Genomic DNA, 26,815 nt, shown 5'->3' with positions numbered 1-26,815 from the left:
CCTCCCCGGAGGGCGACATTTTGGATCCTGGCAGAAAAGTTGGAAACGGCTGGGACCACTACCAAGTCAGGCTGCACCGGCCAAGAACGTGAGAGCAAAAGACCTCCCGTGGGAGCGACAAAAGCAAGTGGCGGAGCGAATTCGTGATGCTTCCCTCGCAAGAACAAGCTTTTGGAGAGTTGCCCACCTCCCTGCCCTCATCTGAGATGGCCACTCTGCGGACGCTCTAGCCCGCGCCTCTCTGCTTCTCAGAGGGGGCGGCGGCCTCGTCCCTGGTTGTGAGGCGGCTGCGGCGCGGGTCGCGGCGAGTGTGGGTCCAGCGGGAGGCAGTCGTGGCTTGGTGCGAGGAGGGCGGGGGTCTCAGGCCTCTCATCTCTTGTACCGGGTGTCTCGCCGCCTTCCCCACAGGATCCCCGAGCCTCGCGGCCGCCTCAGTCAGAACCGCGCCCGGTGCAGCGTCGCGCGGGCCGGTGTAACCGCTCCTCGGGCGGACGATGCCCAAGAAGCTGCTGCTGCTGCCCCCGCTGTCCGCGTCCTCGGCTTTCCGCGCCCCGCAGGCCCGCCCCGCCGCCCGCCCGGCCATGAACGCCGCCCGCACCGGCTACCGAGTCTTCTCGGCCAACTCCACGGCCGCCTGCACCGAGCTGGCCAAGCGCATCACCGAGTAAGGGGCGGGGGCGGCGGGGCCGGGAGGTCCGAGGGGCCCCTCCGCGGGGCCGCCCTTGCTTCTCTTCTCCGCCACGTCCCCTCACCTGGGCGGGGGGACATTTGGCCCCGTCCCCCTGGGCCTGGGGGAGGCAGTGGCCGAATCCTGCCATTTCAGGGCTAGACAAACCCTTGGAGGGACAGAAGGAGCCCCCACCCCCAGTTCTGCAGTTGGCGGACTCATTGACTTCGCCCCCACCCCACCGCCCGGTTACTTGGCCGCTCCCCTTCTTTTGGTCCTCCACTGCCGCTCCCCGGGGCGGTGGGAAGGATTGGGTGAGCGCCTGGGAGAGAGAGGCTCCGGGTTTGACTCCCTTCCCCGTGGTTGGAGTTGACCTCGGATTCCGCTCCTCGCCATTTCCAGGTCTCCTGAGGCAGAGGGAGGCCCCGACGGGGCGGGTGTAGGAGGTGGGGGCGGCTGGAGGCCCATGCAGGTGGAAGGCCCTCGAGGCCAAGCTGCACCGACAGCAGCGAAGGTGTGGGGGAGGGCAGTGAGAACAAGGCAGCCCCAGGGGAGCAGGTTTGTCGGAGCTGGTGGTGGAAAACTTAGGTCTGACCATGTTGTGTAAGGCAGCTTTAGATTCCATCAGTCAGTTGAAGTAAGGTCTTTGTTTTTCCGCGTCTTTTTAAACCAAGGAAGCCTGTCGTCTCAAGTGGCCTTTGGGGTCCGGCAGCTCTGAGATGCCTTCCCAGTCTTGCCACTTACTCTGTCTGTGACCCTGGGCAGAAGACTTGATTTTCCTAAACTTCATTGGTAAAATAGGAATGATTCTGTCTATTGGGCAAGAACATTGTGAGCATGAACAAAATAATGTAGATCAAGCATCTAAAAGAGCAGAGGCTCACAGTGGCCCTCTGAATAATACCTGCTTACTAAATGGCCTCTTCTAGTTGGCTCTTTGGGAGAATCCCAGAGCTGTAATGTAAAGGAAGAACCCTACGAACCCTTTTCAAATAAACTTCTTACAAATATAAGACATAAAATGAGTAGCTTGTTGTCCTTTAAAATCATCTTCACATTTTAAACAATTTACAATAGAGTTCCTCTGTGAATTTTTCAGTATTGACAGTCATGTGCCGCGTAAGGACGTTTGGGTCAACACCAACGTCAGACCACATGTACAATACCACTTTAAGATCAGTACAATATAGCCTAGGTGTGTAGTAGGCTGTACCATCTAGTTTGTGTAAGTACACTCTATGATGTTCACACAACGTCGAAATGGCCTAACGAAGCATTTCTCAGAACATATCCCCATCATTAAGCAACATATGACTGTAATTGCGTGAATATATTTTTAAATTCTAGATGGAAATGTAGAGAAGAAAGGGGAAACTTGAGATATTTTCTCAGTAATGCCTGTTTTCTTTTCACTTGGAGTTTTAAGTGAGATTAGAAGAGTGTAAAAAAACCAGTCTTTTTGCAGTCTCTTACCAAGTTTCTAATGCGCGATTATTTGTCTTCCTTTCTGAGGCCAACTAAAATGCTAACTTGAAATATAAAGCTGGTGTTTATTTGTTTTGCGTCAGATTTACCATATTGACCTTGCTGAGAGAGCAGAGGGAGGAGGGCACATTTAAAAGGTCAATGGTTTGCTGTCTTGTTTTTTTTTTTAGGTTCTTCCCTGCCTGGTTCCAGAAAGGTTTTAAGTTACTGGAAATAATAAATATTTGTAAATACTTCCTTTATGTTTCATATGTTGAGTTTCTGAGTAAGATTTTGTTTGAAAAAAGGGTTTACCACTAAACAAAGTTTGAAGATCACTAGATTGGATGGTCTCTGAGGTTATGATATTTTATTTCCATGATTTCTTTCAGATCTAAACTTCAAGCAGGGATTTTCAAACTTTTTTGATTATGTACTTTAATCAATAAGAAAGTTAGGTGCATTACATTCCCAGGGTATGTCTAAGTTACGTGTGTTGTAATTAACCCCAAGTATCCTTCATCTAGCTCCCACATTTAGCAAACTTTTGTTAATCTTGTTTCATCTACCCCACGTATCTTTCACCTTTTTTTGGCTGGAGTATTTTTTTAAATTACAGTAGAATGTACATAACATAAAATTTACCATTTTAACCTTTTTTTTTTTTTTTTTTGTGAGGAAGATCAGCCCTGAGCTAATATACATGCCAATCCTCCACTTTTTTTCCTGAGGAAGACTGGCCCTGAGCTAACATCCGTACCTATCTTCCTCCACTTTATATGGGACACCGCCACGGCATGGCCTGACAAGTGGTGTGTCGGTGCACGCCTGGGACCTGGGATCCGAACCCAGGCCGCGAGCAGCAGAGCGCGCTCACTTAACTGCTACGCCATGGGGCCGGCCCCTTAACCATTTTTAAGTGTACAATTCATTAGCATTAAGTACATTCACAGTGTTGTGTAACTGTTACCACTATCCATTTCCAGAACTTTTTCATCATCCCAAACAGAAACTCCATACCCATTAAACACTAACTCCCCATTCCCTCCTCTTCCAGCCTTTGGTAACCTCTGTTCTACTTTCTGTGTCTATGAATTTGCCCATTCTGGGTACCTCCTATAAATGGAATCATGCAATATTTGTCTTTTTGTGTCTGACTTATTTTACTTAGAATAATTTTTTCAAAGTTCATCTGTATTATAGCGTGTACCAGAATTTCATTCCTTTTTAAGGCTGAATAATATTCCATTGCATACCTGGCTGGAGTATTTTTAAACAGATTCTACCCCTATGTCATATCATTTCACTCATAAAAATGGTAATGCTAACCAATAAGAACTAAAAACAACTACAATACCATTCATTCCTTAATAACATCTAGTATCTAGTCCTTGTTCATATTTCCCTGATTGTCTCAAAAATGGCTTTTTACACTTGGTTTGTTCTAATCAGGATCCAGACAAAATTCACATGGCATTTGGTTAATGGCACTGAAGTATATATGCTTTGGACAGTTGAGGCGTTTACCTCTGGCTTGTGTTTCTGGAATTGTTAGGGGTAACCCAGCATTTGTTTGGGAATGATTTTCCAAGATGATTATTATTCAAAAAACAAAGAACTAGATATTGAACTTTGGTTGTGGACTGCAGTAAAGCAGCATGTTACAAATGGTGAGCACTCGAAGCTGTTTGTGGAGTGACGATGGATTTTTAGTTCTTAACAAATTAAACTTTCTGAATAGTTTTTTTGGAAAGAATGCCAGTCTAGTTATTTTAGTCTTTTTGTTAAAGATATGCATATGAACTGGAGCTTTTTAAAAAAGAGCACTCTTAATTGCCTTTTTTACCCCGCATAGGCGTCTTGGTGCTGAATTGGGGAAGTCTGTGGTGTATCAAGAGACCAATGGAGGTAAGTTAAAATTATTTCTTAAACACCCTTTGTTCTCTAAACTGTGTTTAATCAGCTGGCGTGTTTTTAAAAGGCAAATGTTACTCATGTTTAATATAGAAATGTTTTTCTCTTTAACATTAGAAGAATAAGTCATTGCTCTGTACTTCCCTTTAAATCTTGACTTCTTCATTCTCGTCCTCACAGTCTTCTTTTCTCTTTTTCCAAGATAACGCAAATATCCTGTCATTTTAGAATCAAAAAAGGAGAGATGTAGAGAATAAGTTTTTTCTTTTTTGTTGGGCTGGATTTGATAAATATTTTTTATATCTATCTGTCTCATTAGGTTATCAAACGGCATCAAGAGCAATCTGGTTTGAGTTCATCTCTCATTTTTTCTCAAGTCTCTTGTAGCCTCTCACCATGGGTTAGGAACCCGATTTTTGCTGCCCTCTGGGTTTCTGTGGAGAACTGTAACATTATATGATAATGCTTAAAGGCACTTTGTTGATGGCCAGTGTCCTGGGAATGCTGCATCATAAATCTCGTAGTGGGGCCATATACTTCAGGTTATAAAGCCCTTATTCAATGCGAAGACAAGTTAGTATAATTTGGAATTATTTTTGCAGAGTTGAAAGCGTGGATTCGTGATCTATGCTTCCTTTTCTCTTTCTAAGGTATAACCATCTATGGTATGAGTAGCTTGGGGAGATAAATTACTAAGACAAAATGATGTTTTGGGATCTAAAAAATCAATATTTGAAAAGGGAAAGATAATTTAATGGATAGTTTAATGGAAAGCACACATTCCCAGGATGTGTATAAGTTACATGTGTGTTATAATTAACCTCTAGATGTCCTTCATCCTGCCCTCACACTTAGCAACTTTTTACTTGGTGACTTTAAAAACTTTATCTACTGCTGGTGCGAATCAGGAGGTGTTAGTATTTAAAAAACTTGAAGATTGGGGCTGGCCCAGTGGCATAGTGGTTAAGCTTGCATGCTCTGCTTCGGTGACCCAGGGTCCACAGGTTTGGATCCTGGGCGTGGACCTATGCACCCCTTATCAAGCCATGCTGTGGCAGGCGTCCCACATATAAAAGTAGAGGAAGATGGGCACAGATGTTAGCCCAGGGCCAATCTTCCTCAGCAAAAAGAGGAGGATTGGCACAGATGTTAGCTTAGGGCTAATCTTCCTCACCAAAAAACAAAAAAACCCACAAAACTTGAAGATGAATGCAAACAGGTGAAATAGTCTGTTAAGCAATAACTATTTTATTTATAGTGATCCTTTTGAGGAGCTCATGAAATAAAGCACTCGAAGAGGAGAAGGTGGTTTAATGAAGACTTTTTACTGCATTCTTCCATCACTGTTCTAGGCCTCTTTATCCCTGTGTTGGGCTGTTGAAGTAGCTTCCTAACAGGTCTTCCTACGTCCATTTTCAGCCTCTCTAATCCATTCTACTCACCTCTACCATGATATTTCCAAAATGCAAATATTTTTGAGGTATTATTGCTTAAACTCCTATGGGCTAGAGTCCAGTCTCCTTAGCAGTCACATGGGACCCTATGGGATATGGGTTCTGCCCACCTCACCTGCCTGGTCTTCCTTCATGTCCATCAGCCCATCTTGTGCACCCTGACCCAAGCATACATCTTTTTTTTTTTTTTTTTTTGGTGAGGAAGATCGGCCCTGAGCTAAGATCTGCCAATCCTCCTCTTTTTGCCGAGGAAGACTGGCCCTGGGCTAACATCCATGCCCATCTTCCTCCACTTTATATGGGACGCTGCCACAGCATGGCTTGACAAGCGGTGCGTCGGTATGTGCCCGGGATCCGAACTGGTGGACCACGGGCCGCCGCGGTGGAGTGGGCGCACTTAACCGCTTGCGCCACCGGGTCAGCCCCCTAAGCATACATCTTAAATCAGACCACTTCTCACTCCCCTGCTGTGGCTGCTCTGGTCCAGCCTACCATCTGTTGCTTGCCTGACTCCTTCAGAAACAACCAGAGTAGTCTCTCTGGTGTCACTCTTGCCCTGTCACAGTTTCTCCACACAGTGATCACACCCCTCCCGTCCTCGAATCCTCCAGTGGCTCTCCCATCACCCTTAGAATAAAATCTAGACTCGGGCTCCCGTGGCTACCTGACCTCCTTTCTGTCTCATTCTCCTCATTCACTCTTCTTTCCAAGAGGATAACTGACTACCCCTCTGCCTGGTATACTCTGCCCCCACATCCTTGCATGTTCCCGTACTCCCTTCCTCACTACCCATTCCAGCTTGCATTGTTCGTGGCCCCGTGATTCTTTCTCCTTTATCACAGCTGGTCTTTCTCTGCATGGTGGCCTGGAGAGTTTGCCAGCCTTTGGTGTTGCGTTGCCTCTTCTGGGTCAGTGTTCGCCCCCTCGTCCAGGTCCTCCACTTTGGGACCCCAGCACAGGACCTGGCACAGAGGAGGCCTCAGCATTTGTTGAAAGAATAATAAAGATGTTAACCTTTGGCCTATTTATTTGCTGTAGACTTTTTTCTAAGCATCTTGTCTTTATTTTGGTGATGGATTTTCTTTTTTGGACCCTGAGATTTTATGTAGACTTATTTGTTACTTTTGCCTTCTAGTCTATTTTTGGCTTATTTTCCCCTTAGCTTGACTCTTTTTTATACATGTACATGTCATTCTGAGATCTATTAAGAATTTATTTTGATGCACCAAGTGAAGTGTTGCTTTAGATTCATCTGTACTCCCTCCAAATGCTGCCTAATTATTGCATCATGAAGTGCTTTTCTTAAACCTATAGAACATTTTTATTTTTCAGAAACAAGAGTTGAAATAAAAGAATCTGTTCGTGGCCAAGATATTTTCATTATACAGACAATACCCAGGTAAGAGTTAGCACTACTTTATATATCCATTTTCTTCTAAAAATCTTAGTGATATAATTAACTGTCTTATCATATGAATAGCAATTCTCTTTAAATTATAAATGTTTGCATGTTAACTAAATGCTTCTGAAAGTACAGTTACAGTCTTTTGGAATTTCTACCCTGTTTATCACACTGTGCTATTATCTGTTTACTTGATCATCTTCTCCAAGCTTTAAACTCCTCAAGGGCAAAATATCTTACCTCCATCTGCAGTGAACCTAGGCCAGTGTCTGTCTGTTCAACTCTGCTGAAAAGCTTTTTGTTGTTGGTAAATGCAGTGTGTAGCTGCTACTGATTCATCCTCATCAAGATGGTTTTCTGCACCAAATTTTATTTTGCACAAGGGCCCGTGTCTAGAGTGTTTCATTGCAGCTGTCAGTTGCCACTCTTTCCCTTAGGGCCAGAAGGCTGACCTAGGGGGATTCCTAGTCCACCTGAGTATGAGCTTCCTTGTGGGATTATTTCCTTGCAACCCTTCACAGAGAATGGAGTGGTTAGACTATGTGTGCCTTTGAAAAATCCAGACCTTCATGTCTTGATCCCTTTAGATTCCTGAGACCATATTAGTAATAGGAATAGCATGGAGTGCCAGCAGTGTTTGAGCACTTTATATGTATCTTTTTTTTTTTTTTGCTGGGGAAGATTCGCCTTGAGCCAACATCCGCTGCCAATCTTCCTCTTTTTGCACGTGAGCCTCTGCCACAGCATGGCCACTGACAGACAAGAGTGGTGTAGGTCTGCACCTGGGAACCGAACCTGGGCTGCCAAAGCCGAGCGTGCTGAACTTAACCACTAGGCTACCAGGGCTGGCCATATATGTATCATTTTTAATCCTTAAAACAAGTTCTACATGGCAGCTATTCCTAGCCTCAGTAAGACTGTGATTAATAATAAGAAATACATATTTGGTCTTCCTCCATTTTCTGGCACAGAGCTTCTAAAATCTTTGGAATTTCCTAAGTGATAAGAGCAATAAAGGTGTCTTATTATTCATAACAAGCCCATTTCAACCACACCTGAGTTTATGTTGATGAGGTGATTTTTGGAAAGCCCCTAGATAACCACGGGATGGAGGTTGGTTGCCAGGGGGAAGCAACCAGGTAATTAGAGGGTTGGAACTTTCAGCCCCACACCCTGAAGGGGGTTGCAGGGTGGGTCAGTCATCAGTAGCCAACATAATAGTGCTGCAGCGGATAGCCATATCGCTCGTATTTGGGGTATATCTGTAGGAAGGTTCCAAGAAATGGAATTGCTGGCTGTAAGGACCCATGCATTTATAGTATTGAGTGATATGGCTGCATCAATAGACATTTGTAATATTTCTAGTATTGATAGATACTTCTGTATTGCCCTCCTTCAAGGATATACTAATCATGTTTCCTCCAGCAAGTTTGGTTTTGTATTTTGCCTCCAGGTGATGGGAGTCTTTTTGCCCAGTGCTTTTGTTGGACACTATATCTTAGAAATGAGGAGAAGACCTGAGGGGCTTGCCCAGGAGTAAAATGCATGTAGTAAGGGAGCTTTGACACTCGTGGCTGCTCCGTGGCCTTCTGTGCTTATCCTGGTTTTTGTTGGTAGTGAATAGTAAGGTTGCATTGTCGTCGCTTCCCCACCCCCAATTCTTCCCCCCCCGCAGAGGAAGATGGGCCCTGAGTGAACATCTGCCAATCTCTCTCTTTTTTTTTTCTTTTTTTGCTGAGGAAGACTGGCCCTGGGCTAACATCCATGCCCATCTTCCTCCACTTTATATGGGACGCCGCCACAGCATGGCCTGACAAGCGTGAGTCGGTGCGCGCCTGGGATCCGAACCGGTGAACCCCGGGCCGCCGCAGTGGAGCGCGTGCACTTAACCGCTTGCGCCACCGGGCCAGCCCCCACCCCCAGTTCTTGAGTTCCTTAGGGCATAGGAGAGAGCCGTAGGTGACGCTAGGTTCTTGGCTTGGCCACCCGAGACTGCTAAGAGCCCTGTACTAGTTTATCAAGGGATGGAGAAGAGTAGAACCTTGGCCTTTGTAACTGTGAATGGGCCAGTTTTGTCACTGATCCTCCATGAAATAAAGAGGTATAAGTCCAAAGGCATCACTGGTTACTCTAACTGAATTTATGATAGCAAAAGAATGTGTGTCATGTAAAGAATCGTTTATCTTTTAAGAAATGTTAACATTGATTTGCAAGTCTACATCTTAACCTAGAATTTGAGCTCTGACTTTGAGCTCTTTGTAGAAAGAGTTAACTTAGTGTGATCAGTTGGGTGCCAGCACATGAGCAGCTGTGGTCTTGGTTCCTGTGTTCTGTTACATGTATTTAGGGATCATCCCTGAGTTGGGGGAGGCACTAAGAGGTCTGACCTCACGTCAGAGACCCTGTTTTGTTGGATAGTCATGGATGACGTTAATGACTGAGGGGTTGACGAGCTCCCTTCCCTGCTGTTTGTAGATCACTGAAGCACAGGTTTTGGAGAGCCAGGATGTTGGTAAGTTTTTCATTTTCATGATGAGTTGGGATCGTTGTGGCTTTGATGCCTTTTGTGAAAGTATAGTCTTTTTTGATAATTCCTTAATCATAGAATTGACTTAGTAAGACCAATTGTTTTTATAGCACATTTTCCTGAGGCTATAGGGTATTCTTTTCCCTTTCCTTTTATTATGATTTTAGGAAGTAAGGAAGAGATGTAGTAATAGTAATAGCCGACATTGCAATGGCTAGTATGTGAACTATGTGACGCTGAAGGGCTTCAGGTGGGTTATCTCATCCAGTCGTCTCCACCCCCCTCTGAGGCAGGCATTATCACCATCCCTCTTGTATGTTCTCTAACCATAGATTTCTACATTGGGAGGTGCATATGCATTTGTTGTGTTCATGCATGTCAGGTAGAGGAACAACTATATCCCGAATTTCCTCTTTGTTATAACACGTCTCCCTCCATAGCTCCATTGGAAGACAAGCTCAATGAGGGTAGTGTTTTGTATTTACTGCTGTGTCTCCAGCACCCAAAACAGCATCCGGCCTGGAGTGGGCACTTGATGATTCTTTGTTTAATGAATAAATGGATCTTGACCTTCTATGTTGCTAGCGTTTGTAGTCCCTCAAATCCTTGTGGAGTGAATTAATGAGTACTAAACAATTTTTGTGCATTTCTGTCTTTGCAAAATAACTGTGATTCCCCTCTGCTGTCCTTAGACTTCAGTGAGTCCTTAGTATTTGATACTTCCTTCCCCACTGGATCTCACCTGAAATTGAAAAGACTTTTGGGGTTTCTGTCTCTACTTTGAAATTCCTGGTTTTAGTTCAGACTTTCTTTAACATGTCATAAGCAGTGTAAGTTCATGGTCTACTGGCATGGCAAAGTAACATGCACTGTTAACAGGGCTGTCCTCTTGTGACCTCAAAACAGCGTGTTGTTAGTCTCCTTTGTGGTGAGAAGTTGCACTTTATATAATTCTCTGTTTCGATATTTCACGGTAACCAAGAATGCTCAGTATAAATATTTAGTACATGCAGTCTAGAGTGATACTGGGGGCGGTGAGAGAGACTAGACTTTACTAATGAAGGATTATCAGTGTGTGAGTATGTTCCAGGGAAACGACAGAATAAACATGGAGAAACGTGTTGGTTAATGGCTAATTAGGAAACATGCAGTTTTTTTACTTGTACTTAAGGTATTAGAAAATTTGACCAAAGGAGGAGGTAGGGAGCAGTGCATGGAGTTGCAGTGGAGAGAGTGAATCTTGTGGAATAACCATGACAATAATTTTACATATGTGTCTCACCATATGGAAAGGCCCCTTTCTCTGTGAAGCAGCAGCACAGGTATACATGGTGCTTTTGTAAGCCAGAACCGTGTCCTGAAGATAGTGACGTTCCCCTGTGTGTACTTGTGTTGAGATTATTTAGTAGCCACATTTCTCTTCCCAGTGGTTCAGTTTGGTATTATCAAAGCAAAAATACCCTCACCAGGCAGTTCATGTATCTCTTAGGATGATGGGGATGGGAGAGTAAAATTTGGAGAAAGGACAAAGAGAGTGTGTTGTGTGGATGTGTGTGTGTACCCCCCCCAAAAAATTATTGAGTTTGCCACAATGAACTAGAATTGTTGTTGCTTGACAGCTAAAGAACACAGAGAACTTAGTTTTTTAATCTTTTTTTTTTTTTATTTTTATGTATTTATTTTTTCCCCCAAAGCCCCAGTAGATAGTTGTATGTCATAGCTGCACATCCTTCTAGTTGCTGTATGTGGGACTTGGCCTCAGCCTGGCCGGAGAAGCAGTGCGTCGGTGCGCGACCGGGATCCAAACACGGGCCGCCAGCCGCAGTGCGCGCTCACTTAACCGCTAAGCCACGGGGCCGGCCCATAGTGTTATCTGCTATAAATAGTTATATAGATGTAGGAATATATCTTACAGATTTTTCTATTGTAGAGGAAGAGGGGATGTTACCTAAACTACTAAGGCTGATTTTAGACAAACAGACCAAAGCTTAGACATTCAAATGAGCTCAGTCACCTTCAGAGCCAACATCCTGAGATACAATATATACCTTTTTTTGGTGCTGTTGTCTCTCAGAATAGCTTTGGAACTCTTCTGAAACCACTTTCAGAACCTGAGGCATATTTCTTTTGACTACTTCCAGTAATAGTAAATTTTTGGTTGTTGAAGATGGATTTAATTTTTGGAAATAGCAACAAGCCATTCTAAATGAAGTGATTATGTTGCATAATTGAAATGTGTGCTGCTCAAGGAGCTTCCAAAAGCACTGAGCAATGGAGCTTTGGAAAATAGATATGAAGCTTACAAAGTGGTTTTTGAAGGACAGTTTTCATGTTTATGTTACAACTCCTAGTATGTTGATGTAACATAAGAACACTCATTAAAAGAACATTTACAACTTATTTGCTGCAGATGATTAATTGTTGGAGTTGGGGGTGGGGTAAATCCTATGCCATTACCACATTCTCATTATTTCCATCTGTGGTGTTGGTCTGTCTTTGCAATCCTTAATTGATGTATGTGGACCATGTATATCCTCACCTCACATTTGTTCTTGTCTGTTGAAAACGATAGAATAGTAAGGGCCAAGTTTAATGTAGAATGTGATTATCTTCGGGAAAGGAAAATAGTTGATAAACAATTAAGATTGTCCTACTTAGATACAAAGACTACAAGAACTAGCCAGGGTGTACTTGGAACAGTCTTAGGGAACAGATAAACAAAGCAGAGGCTGCCAGCCAATTTTTCTTCACCCTGCTAGCCCACAGAGTAACTGCCTGGTGTCCAATTTGCCCAGTGCCCGTCAGTGAACGGGGAAAGCCAGTGTGACAAAGGCCCTTTTGTTGCCCTCCTGACCAGTAAGGGGTGGTGGGGTGTGGGAGGCTTTCCTTGGCCTTGTGCTGGAGGATATTGAATCCCTTGGCATAGGTCATTAGGAAGAGGAAAAAGTGAAAAATAAAAACCTCATGGGAGAAATCAGTAATTAATGGAAGGAAATTACTCTGAAATCAAGGTTCCTCCAGAATTGTTCATCTCGTTACATTAATATCTTACTGTTGGGGCCTCCTTTGTGGTGTGTGGTCCAAACCTTGTTGTATCATATGGTTGTGTATTATAAATGCTCTCACAAAGCCAGCTAAAAACCCACCACCTAGACAGATACTCTTCCAGAATCTATTAAATTAACTTTGTCTCTAAACCTATTTTTGGCATTGGGATCTGGTGTAAAAAAACCACGGCTAGTGGAGGTTTTATAATGCCACATGGTATGACATAAGCAGGTTAAGAAAGCCCTAATTTTATTTCTGACATTGACAAGCAGTCTCTATATGGAAGAGGACTTTTGCTATAGTGCATATGATGCCTGGTGTTTAGTAGATATGGACTTCTAAGTTATTTACATTCTGTCCTCCAAGTACTATGCAGGCTTCCAGCGTAACATTCAGAGCCCACAAGGCATCAATGTAGGTGATCTGATATGGGAAGGGAAGCTCTCCTCTCTGTGGAATAAAGTATAAAAGGCTTTGGGAAGAGGAACATTCTTACATGAGTTAGATGTGCTCCTTCTTTGGACAAATGATTACCATAAGAGCGGTCGGGTGTGGGTCTCTGGCCTTCTCCTAAGATGGGTCAGCCTTGTTGGCCATTTTATTTTTGAACTTAAATTTTTTATTTATTTATTTTTTTCCCCCAAAGCCCCAGTAGATAGTTGTATGTCATAGTTGCACAGCCTTCTAGTTGCTGTATGTGGGACGTGGCCTCAGCATGGCCGGAGAAGCCCTTAGAGAGAGATGTAAACATAAAGAGGAAGAGACTGGGAGGAAATGGCCTGACTATCCTTCAAGCTAAAAAAGCATCTCGTGATGAGTATTTCATTTAACCACTTATTCAGCCAGCGTTTGTTAAGTCTCTACTCTGTTGGTGACCGGCTTTTGCCAGTCATTTTGCTGTAAATGAGGGCAGCATCGCTACTGCATGTCAGATAATTCAAGAACTGACACCTGAAGTCTCTACTCCTCACATGGGTAGGAACTAAGACATGGGCAGTGACCCCCTTTCTCTGCGGAAGGCAAGGGAGATAACACTTCTGACCCAAAAGGGGGATGTTTGAGGACACTTGGATAATCCAAAGAGTAGTAGGAGGAGCCGAGAGAGAGAGGTTGAGTATTGGAACAGCATCCTGAAGGATTTCAAGCCTTTTGTGTGAGTGTGTGTGTCGGGGGGGGGGGGGGGGGGGTTTTGGGGAAGATTGGCCCTGAGCCAACATCTGTTGCCAATCTTCCTCATTTTGCTTGAAGAATACTGGCCCTGAGCTAACATCGGTGCCAATCCTCCATTTTGTATATGAGAGGCCACCACAGCATGGCTTAATGAGAGGTGTATAGTCCGCACCCAGGATCTGAACCTGTGATCCTCAGGCCACTGAAGCAGAGCGTGCGAACCCAACCACTACGCCTCGGGCTGGCCCCTTCAAGCCATTTTTTAAGGGCAGAGCCCACTTTAGGCTTGATCAGCCTCGGTAAAAGGTAGCAGTCCATATTCATTAAAATTGGAAATAGGCTTTCCTTTGAATATCTTTTGGATTCATATTTCCTTCTTTGTCTATCTGGGTATCTTTGTTAGGAATCTGTATATCTCAAGGAAAGAAAGGATGGCGGGGATTTTTGAAAATGAAGTTCTGAGAGCTCCCCATCCTCCACCCTACCCTCCATCCGCAAAAGAAACTAGACCAAATCCTTTCTGGTAATGGCAGCTAAATAGAAGGGCAGTGGGTTTCCCTTGGCATCCGCAGGAAAACGGGCTAGTGTGCTGGACTGAGTCTCCAGTCCCTGAGATGGTGCAAGCAGATGTTGGTTAACTCGGGTCACCAGCAGTTGACATCTGCTTCACATGCCATTCCAGTGACTTTCACTGACAGAGATCCAGGCAAAGGTGAGAATGGTTTTAAGTAACCACAGATGAAAATCAGAGCTTAGTTAGCTGAAAAGAAGAATTTTTTTTGAATTTTTTGTTTATTGCAGTAACATTGGTTTATGACATTGTAAAAATTTCAGGTGTACATCATTGTACTTCTGTTTCTGCATAGATTACATCATGTTCACCACCAAAATACTAATTACAGCCCATCACCACACACATGTACAGAATTATCCCTTTCACCCTCCTCCCTCCCCCCTTTCCCTCTGGTAACCACCAATCCAATCTCTGTCCCTATGTGTTTGGTTATTGTTGTTATTATCTACTACTTAATGAAGGAAATCATACGGTATTTGACCTTCTCCCTCTGACTTATTTCACTTTGCATTATACCCTCAATGTCCATCCATGTTGTCACAAATGGCTGGATTTCCTCGTTTCTTATGGCTGAGTAGTATTCCATTGTGTATATATACCACAGCTTCTTTATCCATTCGTCCCTTGATGGGCACTTAGGTTGCTTCCAAGTCTTGGCTATTGTGAATAATGCTGCAATGAACACAGGGGTGCATGTACCTTTACAAATTGGTGTTTTCAAGTTCTTTGGATAAATACCCAACAGTGGAATAGCTGGATCATATGGTAGTTCTATCCTTGATTTTTTGAGGAATCTCCATACTGTTTTCCATAGTGGCTGCACCAGTTTGCACTCCCACCAGCAGTGTATGAGAGTTCCCTTCTCTCCACATCCTCTCCAACACATGTTGTTTCCTGTCTTGTTAATTATAGCCATTCTGACGGGCATGAGGTGATATCTCATTGTAGTTTTGATTTGCATTTCCCTGATAGTTAGTGATTTTGAACATCTTTTCATGTGTCTGTTGGCCATCTGTATATCTTCTTTGGAGAAATGTCTGTTCAGGTCTTTTGCCCATTTTTTAATTGGGTTGTTAGTTTTTTTGTTGTTGAGATGCATGAGTTCTTTATATATTTTGGAGATTAAGCCCTTATCAGAAGTATGGTTTGCAAATATCTTCTCCCAATTGTTAGGTTGTCTTTTCGTTTTGTTGATGGTTTCCTTTGCTGTGCAGAAGCTTTTTAGTTTGATGTAGTCCCATTTGTTTATTTTTTCTATTGTTTCTCTTGCCCGGTCAGACGTGGTGTTTGAAAAGATGTTGCTAAGACCGATGTCGAAGAGCGTACTGCCTATGTTTTCTTCTAGAAGTTTCACAGTTTCAGATCTTACGTTCAAGTCTTTAATCCATTTGGAGTTAATTTTTGTGTGTGGTGTAAGGTAAGGGTCTACTTTCATTTTTTTGCATATGGCTATCCAGTTTTCCCAACACCATTTGTTGAAGAGACTTTCTTTTCCCCATTCTATGTTCTTGGCTCCTTTGTCAAAGATTAGCTGTCCATAGATGTGTGGGTTTATTTCTGGGCTTTCGATTCTATTCCATTGATCTGTGTGTCTGTTTTTGTGCCAGTACCATGCTGTTTTGGTTACTATAGCTTTGTAGTATATTTTGAAATCAGGGAGTGTGATACCTCCAGCTTTGTTCTTTTTTCTCAGGATTCCTTTAGCTATTTGGGGTCTTTTGTTGTTCCATATAAATTTTAGGATTCTTTGTTCTATTTCTGTGAAAAATGTTGTTGGAACTTTGATAGGGATTGCATTGAATCTATAGATGACTTTAGGAAGTATGGACATCTTAACTATGTTAATTCTTCCAATCCAAGAGCACGGAATATCTTTCCATTTCTTTGTGTCTTCTTCAATTTCTTTCAGAAATGTTTTATAGTTTTCGGTGTACAGATCTTTCACCTCTTTGGTTAAGTTTATTCCTAGGTATTTTATTTGAAAAGAAGAATTAATAAGCTTTCCCCTGTATTCATGAGGTGCCGTCATAAGCTAGTGTGATGATAAAATACCTGTATAACACCCATTTTGGCAGCCCATGTTAAATTGCTGAAGTTGAGGTCTTTTCTAGGTGTTAATAAATGAAATTAATCCAAAAATACAAATTTTAACTGTTTCAGAGATGTGAATACAGCTGTGATGGAGTTACTGATCATGGCTTATGCACTGAAGACTGCCTGTGCCAGGAACATTATTGGAGTCATCCCTTATTTCCCCTACAGCAAGCAAAGCAAGATGAGGAAGAGGGGTTCCATTGTGTGCAAGCTCCTAGCGTCGATGCTGGCGAAAGCCGGTGAGTGTGGACAGAGACGCTGGGCCTCCAGCACTGTCCTTTGGGACTCTTCCTGCCCGAGATGGTCCATACCTCAGACAGCTCATTTGGGACCTGTTTTCTCTAAGTGTTGTTCACTAATTACTTTTTTCTTGTTTCCTTTTGCATAGTTCTGATCAGGGATATGTGAGCTTAGGTATAAATTCTTATCTTTTTCTTTTTCTTTGTCTTACTTTAGAGTGACATCGTCTACTTCACTGTGTTCTACTCTTCTCTAGTCTTTTCATCAGTCTATCACTTCTTTTCCATTTCATCTTATTAAAATTTTAGCTGGTGAACTTGGCATTCACGTCTGATCTTCTGAGCTTCAGTTCTAGATTTATGTATTTGCCTTAGTTGGTTAAGTTCTATTTATGTACATAATATTAAAACTGGATTTTTCCTTTACTACTTCTTTAGCTTATATACTTTTTTCCTCCCTAATTCTCTTTCTGTATAGCAGCTCATTTTCATTGCTTTTATTCTATCTGTGTGTTTTTGTAGTGGTGACATACTTTCTGGCCTATGAATCATATGTATTTGAGTCCTCAGAAACATATTTGAATTCCATTCTATCTAAAAACGTATAATGTTTTTGAAGGAACAAGTAATACTGGCTCTTTGCTCTGGAGGTTTTGCGCTGACCCTTGGCCATTTGCAGTGTATTCATACGTGTCCTTTGTTGTTGTTGAGCACTATTGATTATAAGAGTATGTCTTCATTGTTTTTCTGTAAGAAGACTTCTTGACCCATTCTTTTCTGACATATAGAAATTGTTCTAAACTCTTCAATATCTTTGTGTTATATGAATTTCTTTTCTTCTAATATGTATATTACTTTGCTTTTGCTTTCTTATTCCTTCTGCCTTAGCCACAGTCCTTTAACGTTTCTTCCTAGATTCTGTAATCAAGGCCTTGCCATTTTTTACATCTATTATTTCCTCAGTATTTATTAATTCCATATGCATATTTTTGCTTCTGCCTGATTTTTCTTTTCTCAATTTTCAGGACCAAGCTAATAATTATAGTAGAGGAGAGCACTTTTCTCTCCACTTTAGCTCTTTGTCCATGTGGAAGGGTATAGGCTCCTTTACATTAGGCTTGACATGTTCCTTAGTTCATTAAGTTTTGTTAAGGTTATAGATAAAGTCTATAACTAATGTACTTGCTCACAATACCCACTGCCTCCAGTCTTCTGTTAGGAAACAGGAGTTGGGCGTCTAGTTTGTATCCACTGTAGCCATTAACTTGTAGGGGTGAACTTTGTAATTTTTTGTTTTAAAATTTCAGGTTTAACTCACATTATCACTATGGATCTTCATCAAAAGGAAATACAAGGCTTTTTCAGCTTTCCCGTGGACAACCTTAGAGCCTCACCTTTCCTGCTTCAATATATCCAGGAAGAAGTGAGGAGCCACCAGCAAACACCCCATTGTCCTCAAAAGAGACCCTATGTAGTTTTTCTCTGGTACTAGATTTCAATATTGAAGGCACATCAGATGATCTTTCCCTTGAGTCTTAATGCCTGAGGCAACCAGATAGGGTCAGCATTTAGGCACGGAGGGTCATATTTTTTAAAGACATTAAAAATGGATTTCCTTCTAAGTATCTTGAGCAGTTTACTTATGTTTTCTAAAATGAGTTTTAAGAATTATTTTTTGTCTTCTTGATGTAGCAGACTTTTGCAATGATGTTAATTGATAAGTGTTAATTTAAAATTGTGAATGAAATTCTAGCATATTTGATTGCTAGTATGGATCATTGTTATAAGAGGAAAAAATGTAATATCAGCATCTAAGTGTTATTTTTTGATAACTTTTCTGTATTATTTATCCTTCAAATCTAGATTCCAAATTACAGAAATGCAGTCATTGTAGCTAAGTCTCCTGATGCTGCAAAAAGGTAAATAAGCTAGACATTTATAAAAATCCCACTTAGGTGCTTCTGAAGTCAAAATGAGCTGTTTTGGAATCCAGGGTCTGTCATAATACGCCCTGTAAAAGCTCATTCCCCCATGTTATTGTCATATCCCACACCTCTAGTATCCAAACAACACAAGTGCTTCTCTGAATTACTCAGTTTTCCTCTGGGAGAAAAGGAATTTCTTCCTTCAAGTTCTCAGGAAAAGGAAAACAGTAAGGCTATGAGTACTTTTCAGGCACTGGTTTTTAAGAGACCTTTTTGAACAAAGTTCTCCTGAAGATGAGTGTTAGAATATTGGACAAAGGGTAGAATCAGAATTACCTAGAATCAGGTACCAGCCCACATCTCAACTCATGTGCGTCTGGAGGCATTTACATTCTGGCCTGGGCCTCACATTCTGATTTGTATAAATAATTCCTTTGTGTGTCCCTGAAAGGTTGAATGATGTTTTCATTTTATGGTTAACAAAGTGATGAAGAATGACGCTTGGGTTTTCTTCCCGTGAATTTCACCATTTCCCTTTGTCTTTCTCTTAGGGCCCAGTCGTATGCTGAGAGACTGCGTCTGGGTTTAGCTGTGATCCATGGAGAAGCTCAGTGTACAGAGCTGGACATGGATGACGGTCGTCATTCTCCCCCAATGGTCAAAAATGCTACTGTCCACCCTGGCCTGGAATTGCCATGTAAGATTAGCTCTGTGTTTTAATTTTAGTAAAATTAAATTAAATTGCAAATTAAAGAAACTTTTGAATAGTATGAATGCCTAGGAGTTAATACCTATGTGGTTGTATGCTGTCTTGGTATTTTTAAATAATTGAATGGTATTGCATTGATTTCCCATTTTGTAAAAGGAGATAGTGTTGCATGCATTTGCAGATTATGTAAGGATAATTATGCTAATCTGGGTAGCACTTAGCATTCAGAGAGTATGAAATAATTTTAGCTTTAGTAAAAAAGTTGTATGTGTAGTGGTGGGAAATCTTAAGCTTTTATATTTTGGTGAGATGGGTGATCGTATATTAGGCTTTGGTGATCGGGTAACTTTTAGCACTTGTTTTAGTAATACAGCCTTTGACCTGATACCTGACTAACTTGTTATTAATCCAACAGGTGTGGAGGCTGTTTACTTCCATGGACTTTTGAGTGGCAATAACCAGCATTCTATACTGGAGGCTATATTATGCTTTTTAGAGGAAGGGGATGATTTCTTTCTGTATCTGTTTTCCATGCCTCAGAAACAGACAGATTAATAGGGTAGAAAAATATTAGAATGGTTACACCTCAGACAGGTTATTTGAGATAGGCTCCTAAGGTGTAAACATTCTGATTTTTTTTTTTTTTTCCAATTCTGTAAAATTTCCATTGTTTTCAATGTTGGAGATTTTTATATAAGAGAAATAAGTAATATACTCTTTTTTAATTTAAATTTTTGGTATCACATCATTTTATTTTTTTGAGATTTTCATAATTAAAGTTCTTGAAAAAGCATACATTCACATATTTCAAAATTCAAAACGTATAAAATCCTTTCCAGTGAAAAACTTTTCCATCCACTCACCTCCCCCTCTGCCCCCACACTCTTCTCTTCCCCCTGTTGCTCTGATCTTCAATGTGGTTGGTTTCCTTGATATCCATTTATAAGCTTTAGACCTATACAAGCAAATATGTATTTCTTTTTCTCTCATTTTTACACAAATGGTAGTGTATTATACACGTTGTCTTCCCCTTGCTTTTTTCATTCAATAGCTCCCTTCCCTATCAGTCCAAACAGATTTCTCAGTCTTTTACAGTTTCATAGTATTCTGTTTTATGGATATACCATCATTTATTTAATCAGTCCCCCGTTGATGAACATATGAATTTTTTCCAGTCCTTGGCTGTGAAAAACAAAGCCCCAGTCATAATGAGCACTGGTCAAGCCCTTAGTATGTGCTGTTCTAAGCCCTCAGTAGATCTTGAATCTACTAGAGGTTGGTGCTCACACAGCCCCACATGTAGGTACTTTTGTTATCCTTCGTCCTGCCAGTGAGGAAACTGAGACACACAGCCAGGAGCTGGTGGACTGGGATTTAGAAGGAAGCAGCTGACTCCAGAAGCCACACTTCTTGTTTTTTTAGCTTTTGATTTTGAACTAACTGCAGACTTAGAGAAAAGCTGAAAGAATAATACAGAATTCCTTTCTACTCTTCACTCAGAGTCCCCAAATTTAACATTTATATATATATTATTTTTCTCTGAACCATTTGAGAGTGAGTTGCAGACATAATGCCCCTTTATTCCTAGATACTTCAGTATACACTTCTTAAAAACAGAGACCCTTGGGCCGGCACTGTGGCGTAGTGGTTAAGTGTGCGCGCGCTCCGCAGCTGGCAGCCCAGGTTCGGAATCCCGGGTGCGCACCAATGCACCGCTTGTCAGGCCATGTTGTGGCGGCCTCCCATATAAAGTGGAGGAAGATGGGCACAGATGTTAGCCCAGGGCCAGTCTTCCTCAGCAAAAAGAGGAGGATTGGCATGGATTAGCTCAGGGCTGATCTTCCTCACACACACACACACCAAAAAAACTGAGACTCTTTTCTATAACCACAGTATAATTATCAGACTCAGGAAACTAACATTGTTACGATGCTATTATCTAATTTGCAGACCTTATTCAAGTTTTACCAGTTTTCCCACCAATGACCTTTAGAGGAAAAAAGTTTTTTTCTGGCCCAGGACCACACGTTGCACTTAGTTGTCATTTCTCTTTAGTCTCATTTAATCTGGAATGGCTCCTCTATTCTTTGTCTCTTATGACCTTGTTACTTTTAAAGAGTATAGGCCAGTTATTTTGTAGAATATTCTTTAATTGAGGCTTGTTTGTTTCCTCATGTTAGGTTGAATCAATTATTACGATTGTTGTCAAACGGTGATTTTTCTAGTTCCCCTTCTTCTCTATTCATTCATTCTTTTATATCAGTATGGATTTGTAGAATCTTATTTTATCCATCACTACTATTTATTTTAATGCTCAAATTGTCTCAGAGTTGGCCAAAGAGAAATGCTTCAAGCTGCCTTCTGTGTTCTTTTGACATGTCCCTCTTGCTTTTTGATACCTCTTTGCTTTCTGGTACAACTTTATTTATTTATTTATTTATTTATTTTTTTCCCCCAAAGCCCCGGTAGATAGTTGTATGTCATAGCTGCACATCCTTCTAGTTGCTGTATGTGGGACGCGGCCTCAGCATGGCCAGAGAAGCGGTGCGTCGGTACGCGCCCGGGATCCGAACCAGGGCCACCAGCAGCGGAGCGCGTGCACCTAACCGCTAAACCACGGGGCAGGCCCTTTCTGGTACAACTAGATGTTCCATGTTCATCTTGTACTTTCTTGGCCCTGGAAACAGCCATTTCTCCAATTCCTTTAGTGGAAAGTGGCATTTAGAAACCAAGATTTGGGTTTCAGAGTGTACATTTTCAATCACCACTCATTACTACCTGTGACTAACCTTGACTTATGTTCTCTCATAGGTGACTGAATGTATTTACAGGATAAAGAACAAGAAATAAAATTATTAGATCAGAGGTTATTTTGATAGATATTGCCAAATTATCACAATATTTTATGTGATGAGATTCTCTGTTCTGAGGCTGTTGCTTTGTTACTTATGATTATAACTGTGTTTTCCCCATGCAGTAGTCTTGTGTATCATGGAAATGTAAAGCAACGCCTTCCCTCATAGACATGTTGGTGTGTTTACATTGCAACTTTTACGGTTGCTATACGATCATTTTCTATGTCTCTTTTAAATAGATTTAGCCAAGAGAATTCTGAAAAAAATGTTATTTCTTGTATGAGTAATAGTACCTTCCAAATTAAATATGCTTTATATTTATATTTCAGTTATGCTTCTAGTATATTTCAATAGTATATTTAATAGTAATGAAGATGAAGTTATTAGAATAGTAGGACAGGCCAAAAGAAAGCAAATATTCACACTCGGAGTCTTTGCATTTTTTAGAAAGATGAACTATTTTTTATTTCTGGAACCCATTCTTTTGGAGCAATAGTTCTTCACCAAGGGCGATTTTGCCCTCCAGAGGAAGGATATTTGGCAATGTCTGGAGACATTTCTGGTGTCTCAACCAGCAGGGAGGTAGGGTGCCGCTGGCACCTAGTGAATAGAGGACAGAGATGCTGCTGAACATCCTTACAATGTAACAAACAATTATCCAGTCCAAAATGTCAATAGTGCCAGGGCTGAGAAACCCTTTTTTAGAGTAATTTATTAAAAGTGAAGTTGTATAAATGTTTCTGTTTTATAAGGTAGAATTGATACCTCCCTGATGGCAAGGGCAACTGTGAACTTGAAAGGATTGTATGTCAGTGGTTCTACTAAACACTGCTCTGTGTTTGCCACAGTGGTGAACATTAAGAGTTTGGATTGCAAAAGTGAGAGGAAGTCACCTTTTCTGGTTTGATTTTCCTGGCTTGTTAATTTTACAAGTGAGGTTGTGGTTTTCTCCACTAAAGTGAAAACAGACGTTAGCTCCTCTTGAGCATCTGTGAAATGTAGGTTCTGACTTGTTTGCACGTAGATAGGGTTATGAGCTTGAAAATAATTTCAGTTCTAGTTCTACCAGAGACCTTATTTTATTTCCTATATCTCTTTTTAATATCAGTTTATTGGTAAAATTTGACATTCCGTTGAACTATAAATAGACCAAGATCAAGATGGATAAGGAATGAATAATTTCCCTTAGTTCTTTTTTGCTCTTTATTTTAGAAGAAGGTTTGATTAATTGACTCTAGGGAAAGAGTAAAAGAGTATGTGTGTGTGTATCTAAGGATGGTTGTAAATGTAGCATTATTTTACTTGGAAAATGCTAATTTTAAAAGCAAAAGACAGTTTCCTACTTTCTTCATAAGAACATTGGAAATGATTTGATAAACTGACATTTTTACCACAGTAAGTTGATATAGTTTTTTGATTTTTTTTTTTTTTTTTTTGGTGAGGAAGATTAGCCCTGAGCTAACATCTGTTGCCAATCTTTCTCTTTTTGCTGAGGAAGACTGGCCCTGGGCTAACATCAGTGCCCATCTTCCTCCACCTTATATGGGACGCCACCACAGCATGGCCTGACAAGCCACAGTGTGTCGGTGCGCGCCTGGGATCCAAACCTGCAAACCCTGGGCCACCGAAGCAGAGCATGAGCACTTAACCGCTACGCCACCGGGCTGGCCCCTGATATAGTTTTTAACAGTGATTTCTGGCCACAAGTAATGGTGCACAATTAATTAATTAATTAATTCTTAGACTGGATTTTGTTTGACAAAATGGAGAAAGAGCAGAATCTTAGACATAGGGTGCTTTTAGCACCCTTAATCCTTGACCTTTAGTACATACATTACTTCACTGAAAATTTTGAATTTTTAGTGTTTTATGTTCTGGCAAGCTATTAGAAAATATGGGGCGTGTTTTTAGCTTGTGAGGCCCTATCCATTTCTTTTGACCCTGTAATAAAGTCTGTCTTGGTTTTTTAGTAGCCACCAATTACTGTTCAGTTTTAGCCAGATCCTAAAGCCAATTAGGAGCAGGGAATGGGCAGACTGGGGGAAAGTCTTGCTTTTTAGCCTTTTTAAGCCTTGATCCTCACCATGCCTGTATTTTTTATTTCAAGCTGACAATTTTAGGGGAGAGGTAGGGTTATAGAAAAGTAAACAAGATCACTGTGACATATTTTCTGCATCAGCTGGAGCTGAATTTCTATTAATCTTTGATGGGGGTTACTGGCTTGCAGTCTTTTTCTTTTTTTACAGAGAAAAATGGTCAAGAAAAGGGATCACGTCTCTTTAAGAAGTGGGTAGGTCAACATAACGGCCTACCCACACAGTTTAATTTAAAGACAGAATTTGAGGAAAGCTTTCCGAGTATTGGTGGTTTATTTTCTCCCCCTTTCAGGTGATATTTATATGCAGAGCCTTTTTGACTACCAGAAGTCAAGAAATTGCCCTTGTTTCTGGGATGGGAAATCAGGAAATGTCTATTGAAATTTGCCAGTAAAATTGTGCAGAATTTCACCTTGGCTAATTTGCTAGTATATGGAAAAGAATGCCTGTTCTTCAAGATTTACAGTGCCTATAGATCGGAGTCTGCTAAAATGGATTGTTTGCTGATAATTACTAAACTATATAGTTACCCTGGATTTTATTCTCTTCCCCCTCGCGCACTACTAGTTTAATAAATATTTTGGAATAATAAAAAGCTTTCCAAAAAAAGTAGAATACTCAGCCTGTTCTTCTGGAGTATTCTTTTTTTCTTCTCAGTTTACTATCCTCCTTTTGAGGGTGAATTCTTGTTTCCCTTCTCTATCCCGTAGTTTGGTTTGTACACTGATGGGCCTTTTCCAGATATAAATTTTGTAGTGAGATAAGAAGCCTCTACTTTAAGGACCAATTAAATCAGGAAAAAGTGATGGACTCATAGTTATTGTCTTCAAGTTCCTAATTTTCAGGAAACTGATTATGTCAATGGTGTAGTTATAATAAGGTTACATTGTCCAAATAAGGTCACTTGGGAAGAAAATGAAGTAAAGCCAGCTCTTTATCTGGCAGCCTTTCTGTGTTCATTTTCTACAGACTGGCATTTATTTTACATGTCTTTATCAGTCTCAGCTCAGAAAGCTGAGAAAGTAGGAGCAGAGTGAAAGCTCAGAGAGTGGGATATCTCTGTTTTGTGTCAGTGAGACCTTCCTCGCTCTGCTCCTCATCTTTAGAGCTGCACTGCCGGGGATGGGGGCTGTGAGTCCCCTGTGGCTGCTGAGCCCTTGAAATGTGGCTGCTCTCAACTGAGAAGTGCTGTGTGTATAAGATGCACACCACAAACCAAAGACTTAGTATGAAAGACATATATAAAGCATCTCTAAATAAATTTATATATTGATTACATATTGAAATGATAATATTTTGGGTATATTGGGTAAAATAAAATCGATTAGTTTCACCTATTTCTTTTTACTTTTTAGTGTAGCTACTAGAAAATGTAAACTTTCACATATGGCTCACCTTCTGTTTCAGCTGGACAGCACTGCTCTGGACAGTCTGTTTCTGAGAGACTCCAGGTTCCTTGAGGGGCAGTCTGCATTTTTTGTATTGTCTGCCATGGTTTTGCCACCACTTCCAGGGAATAACATTGTGATTACATTTACTGGTGATATGTGACTAACTAGGGTCTTGTGATTTGTTTGCTTTGCTAGTGATGATGGCCAAAGAGAAGCCACCAATAACGGTAGTTGGAGATGTTGGAGGGCGCATCGCCATCATAGTGGTATGGTCACGTGTCATCCTTCGTGTACAAGACGACACTACTAGCTCTTAGTAGATTGTCTACTTTTGGATTGTGTTTCCAGTAACAATGATAGGTTTAAATGGATCCATCTATCCTTTCTCACCCAAACTCCCTTAGGACAAGTGGCAGAGATTTTTATATAGACAAACAGGGATTATTATAACCTACAGATGTAAAAAAGAACACGTTAAGTTAACTCCCGTAAGAAAATTCAACCCCATAAATAACCTTTCTCAGAAGGGGTCTAGGTTCCATTAAAACAGCTGACCTACTCAACCATAGGCTTTGGGGCCATGAGGTGAACTACTTATGAGCTGTTCAATCTTTACTAATGAGAACAAGTGTCTTGTTCTTCATACTTGATCTTGATATATTTGTTGCCAGCTCTAAATGCCTTTGCTGGGCCAGAGGACCAGTCCTTGCAATGGCTCACTTTATTCCTATGTTCCCTTCGTTTAACCTTCTCTTGGAAAAAAGTAAATGGGGCACTGGCTATGTAGGATTAATCAGAAATTTTAAAAAGAGAAATGAGTTTGATAGTCCTAAAGTCTATGAATGTCATGTATGACTGTAAGGCTTTGCTGCTCTTTGTACTGAGAGCCATGCAAAGTAGAGGCCACACAGTTTCTGTTGCCATTTCTGGATGTTCAGTCTTTAACCCAGGCAGAGAGCTTTGATTTTTCTGTTGGACATCCTCTGAAATAAAGTACAGAGAAGTGTGTTTACAGATGGAGATGAAGGTAGGTCCTTAATACTAACTCTGGTCTTTTCTCAGGACGACATTATTGATGATGTGGAAAGTTTTGTTGCTGCTGCAGAGATCCTAAAAGAGAGAGGAGCTTACAAGATCTATGTCATGGCCACTCACGGGATCCTGTCTGCAGAGGCCCCCCGCCTGATTGAGGAGTCCACCATTGATGAGGTCTGTCTGCTCACAAAGGGCTTGGAACACTTAGCTTGAGTCAAGATTTGCTGGTCTCTTTTCTGTGAATAGTAAAA

The 26,815-nt window shown here is 41.3% G+C and overlaps 1 protein-coding gene across 2 annotated transcripts in view; it reads left to right on the top strand.

Moving 5' to 3' along the window:
• Nucleotides 1-274: 274 nt before the first annotated feature.
• PRPSAP1 (phosphoribosyl pyrophosphate synthetase associated protein 1) overlaps nucleotides 275-26,815 on the top strand; it is a 28,145-nt gene continuing 1,604 nt past the window's right edge. The window contains exons 1-9 of one of the 2 annotated variants that reach the window (XM_004432797.3): nucleotides 275-664; nucleotides 3,987-4,039; nucleotides 6,832-6,898; nucleotides 16,381-16,553; nucleotides 17,861-17,976; nucleotides 18,417-18,472; nucleotides 19,030-19,175; nucleotides 25,725-25,795; nucleotides 26,592-26,738. In XM_004432797.3, coding sequence (XP_004432854.1) covers nucleotides 495-664; nucleotides 3,987-4,039; nucleotides 6,832-6,898; nucleotides 16,381-16,553; nucleotides 17,861-17,976; nucleotides 18,417-18,472; nucleotides 19,030-19,175; nucleotides 25,725-25,795; nucleotides 26,592-26,738 — 999 coding nt within the window. In that variant the 5' untranslated portion in view covers nucleotides 275-494. Of the gene's footprint in view, nucleotides 665-3,986; nucleotides 4,040-6,831; nucleotides 6,899-15,525; nucleotides 15,638-16,380; nucleotides 16,554-17,860; nucleotides 17,977-18,416; nucleotides 18,473-19,029; nucleotides 19,176-25,724; nucleotides 25,796-26,591; nucleotides 26,739-26,815 lie in introns of those variants that run through there. The other variant, XM_087441652.1, reaches the window with a different exon arrangement.

Source organism: Ceratotherium simum, chromosome 16, assembly GCF_057802395.1.
Source record: "Ceratotherium simum simum isolate JZ-2026a chromosome 16, ASM5780239v1, whole genome shotgun sequence".
In the NCBI taxonomy this organism is placed as follows: Eukaryota; Metazoa; Chordata; class Mammalia; order Perissodactyla; family Rhinocerotidae; genus Ceratotherium; species Ceratotherium simum.
This window is presented reverse-complemented; position numbering and strand designations above follow the sequence as displayed.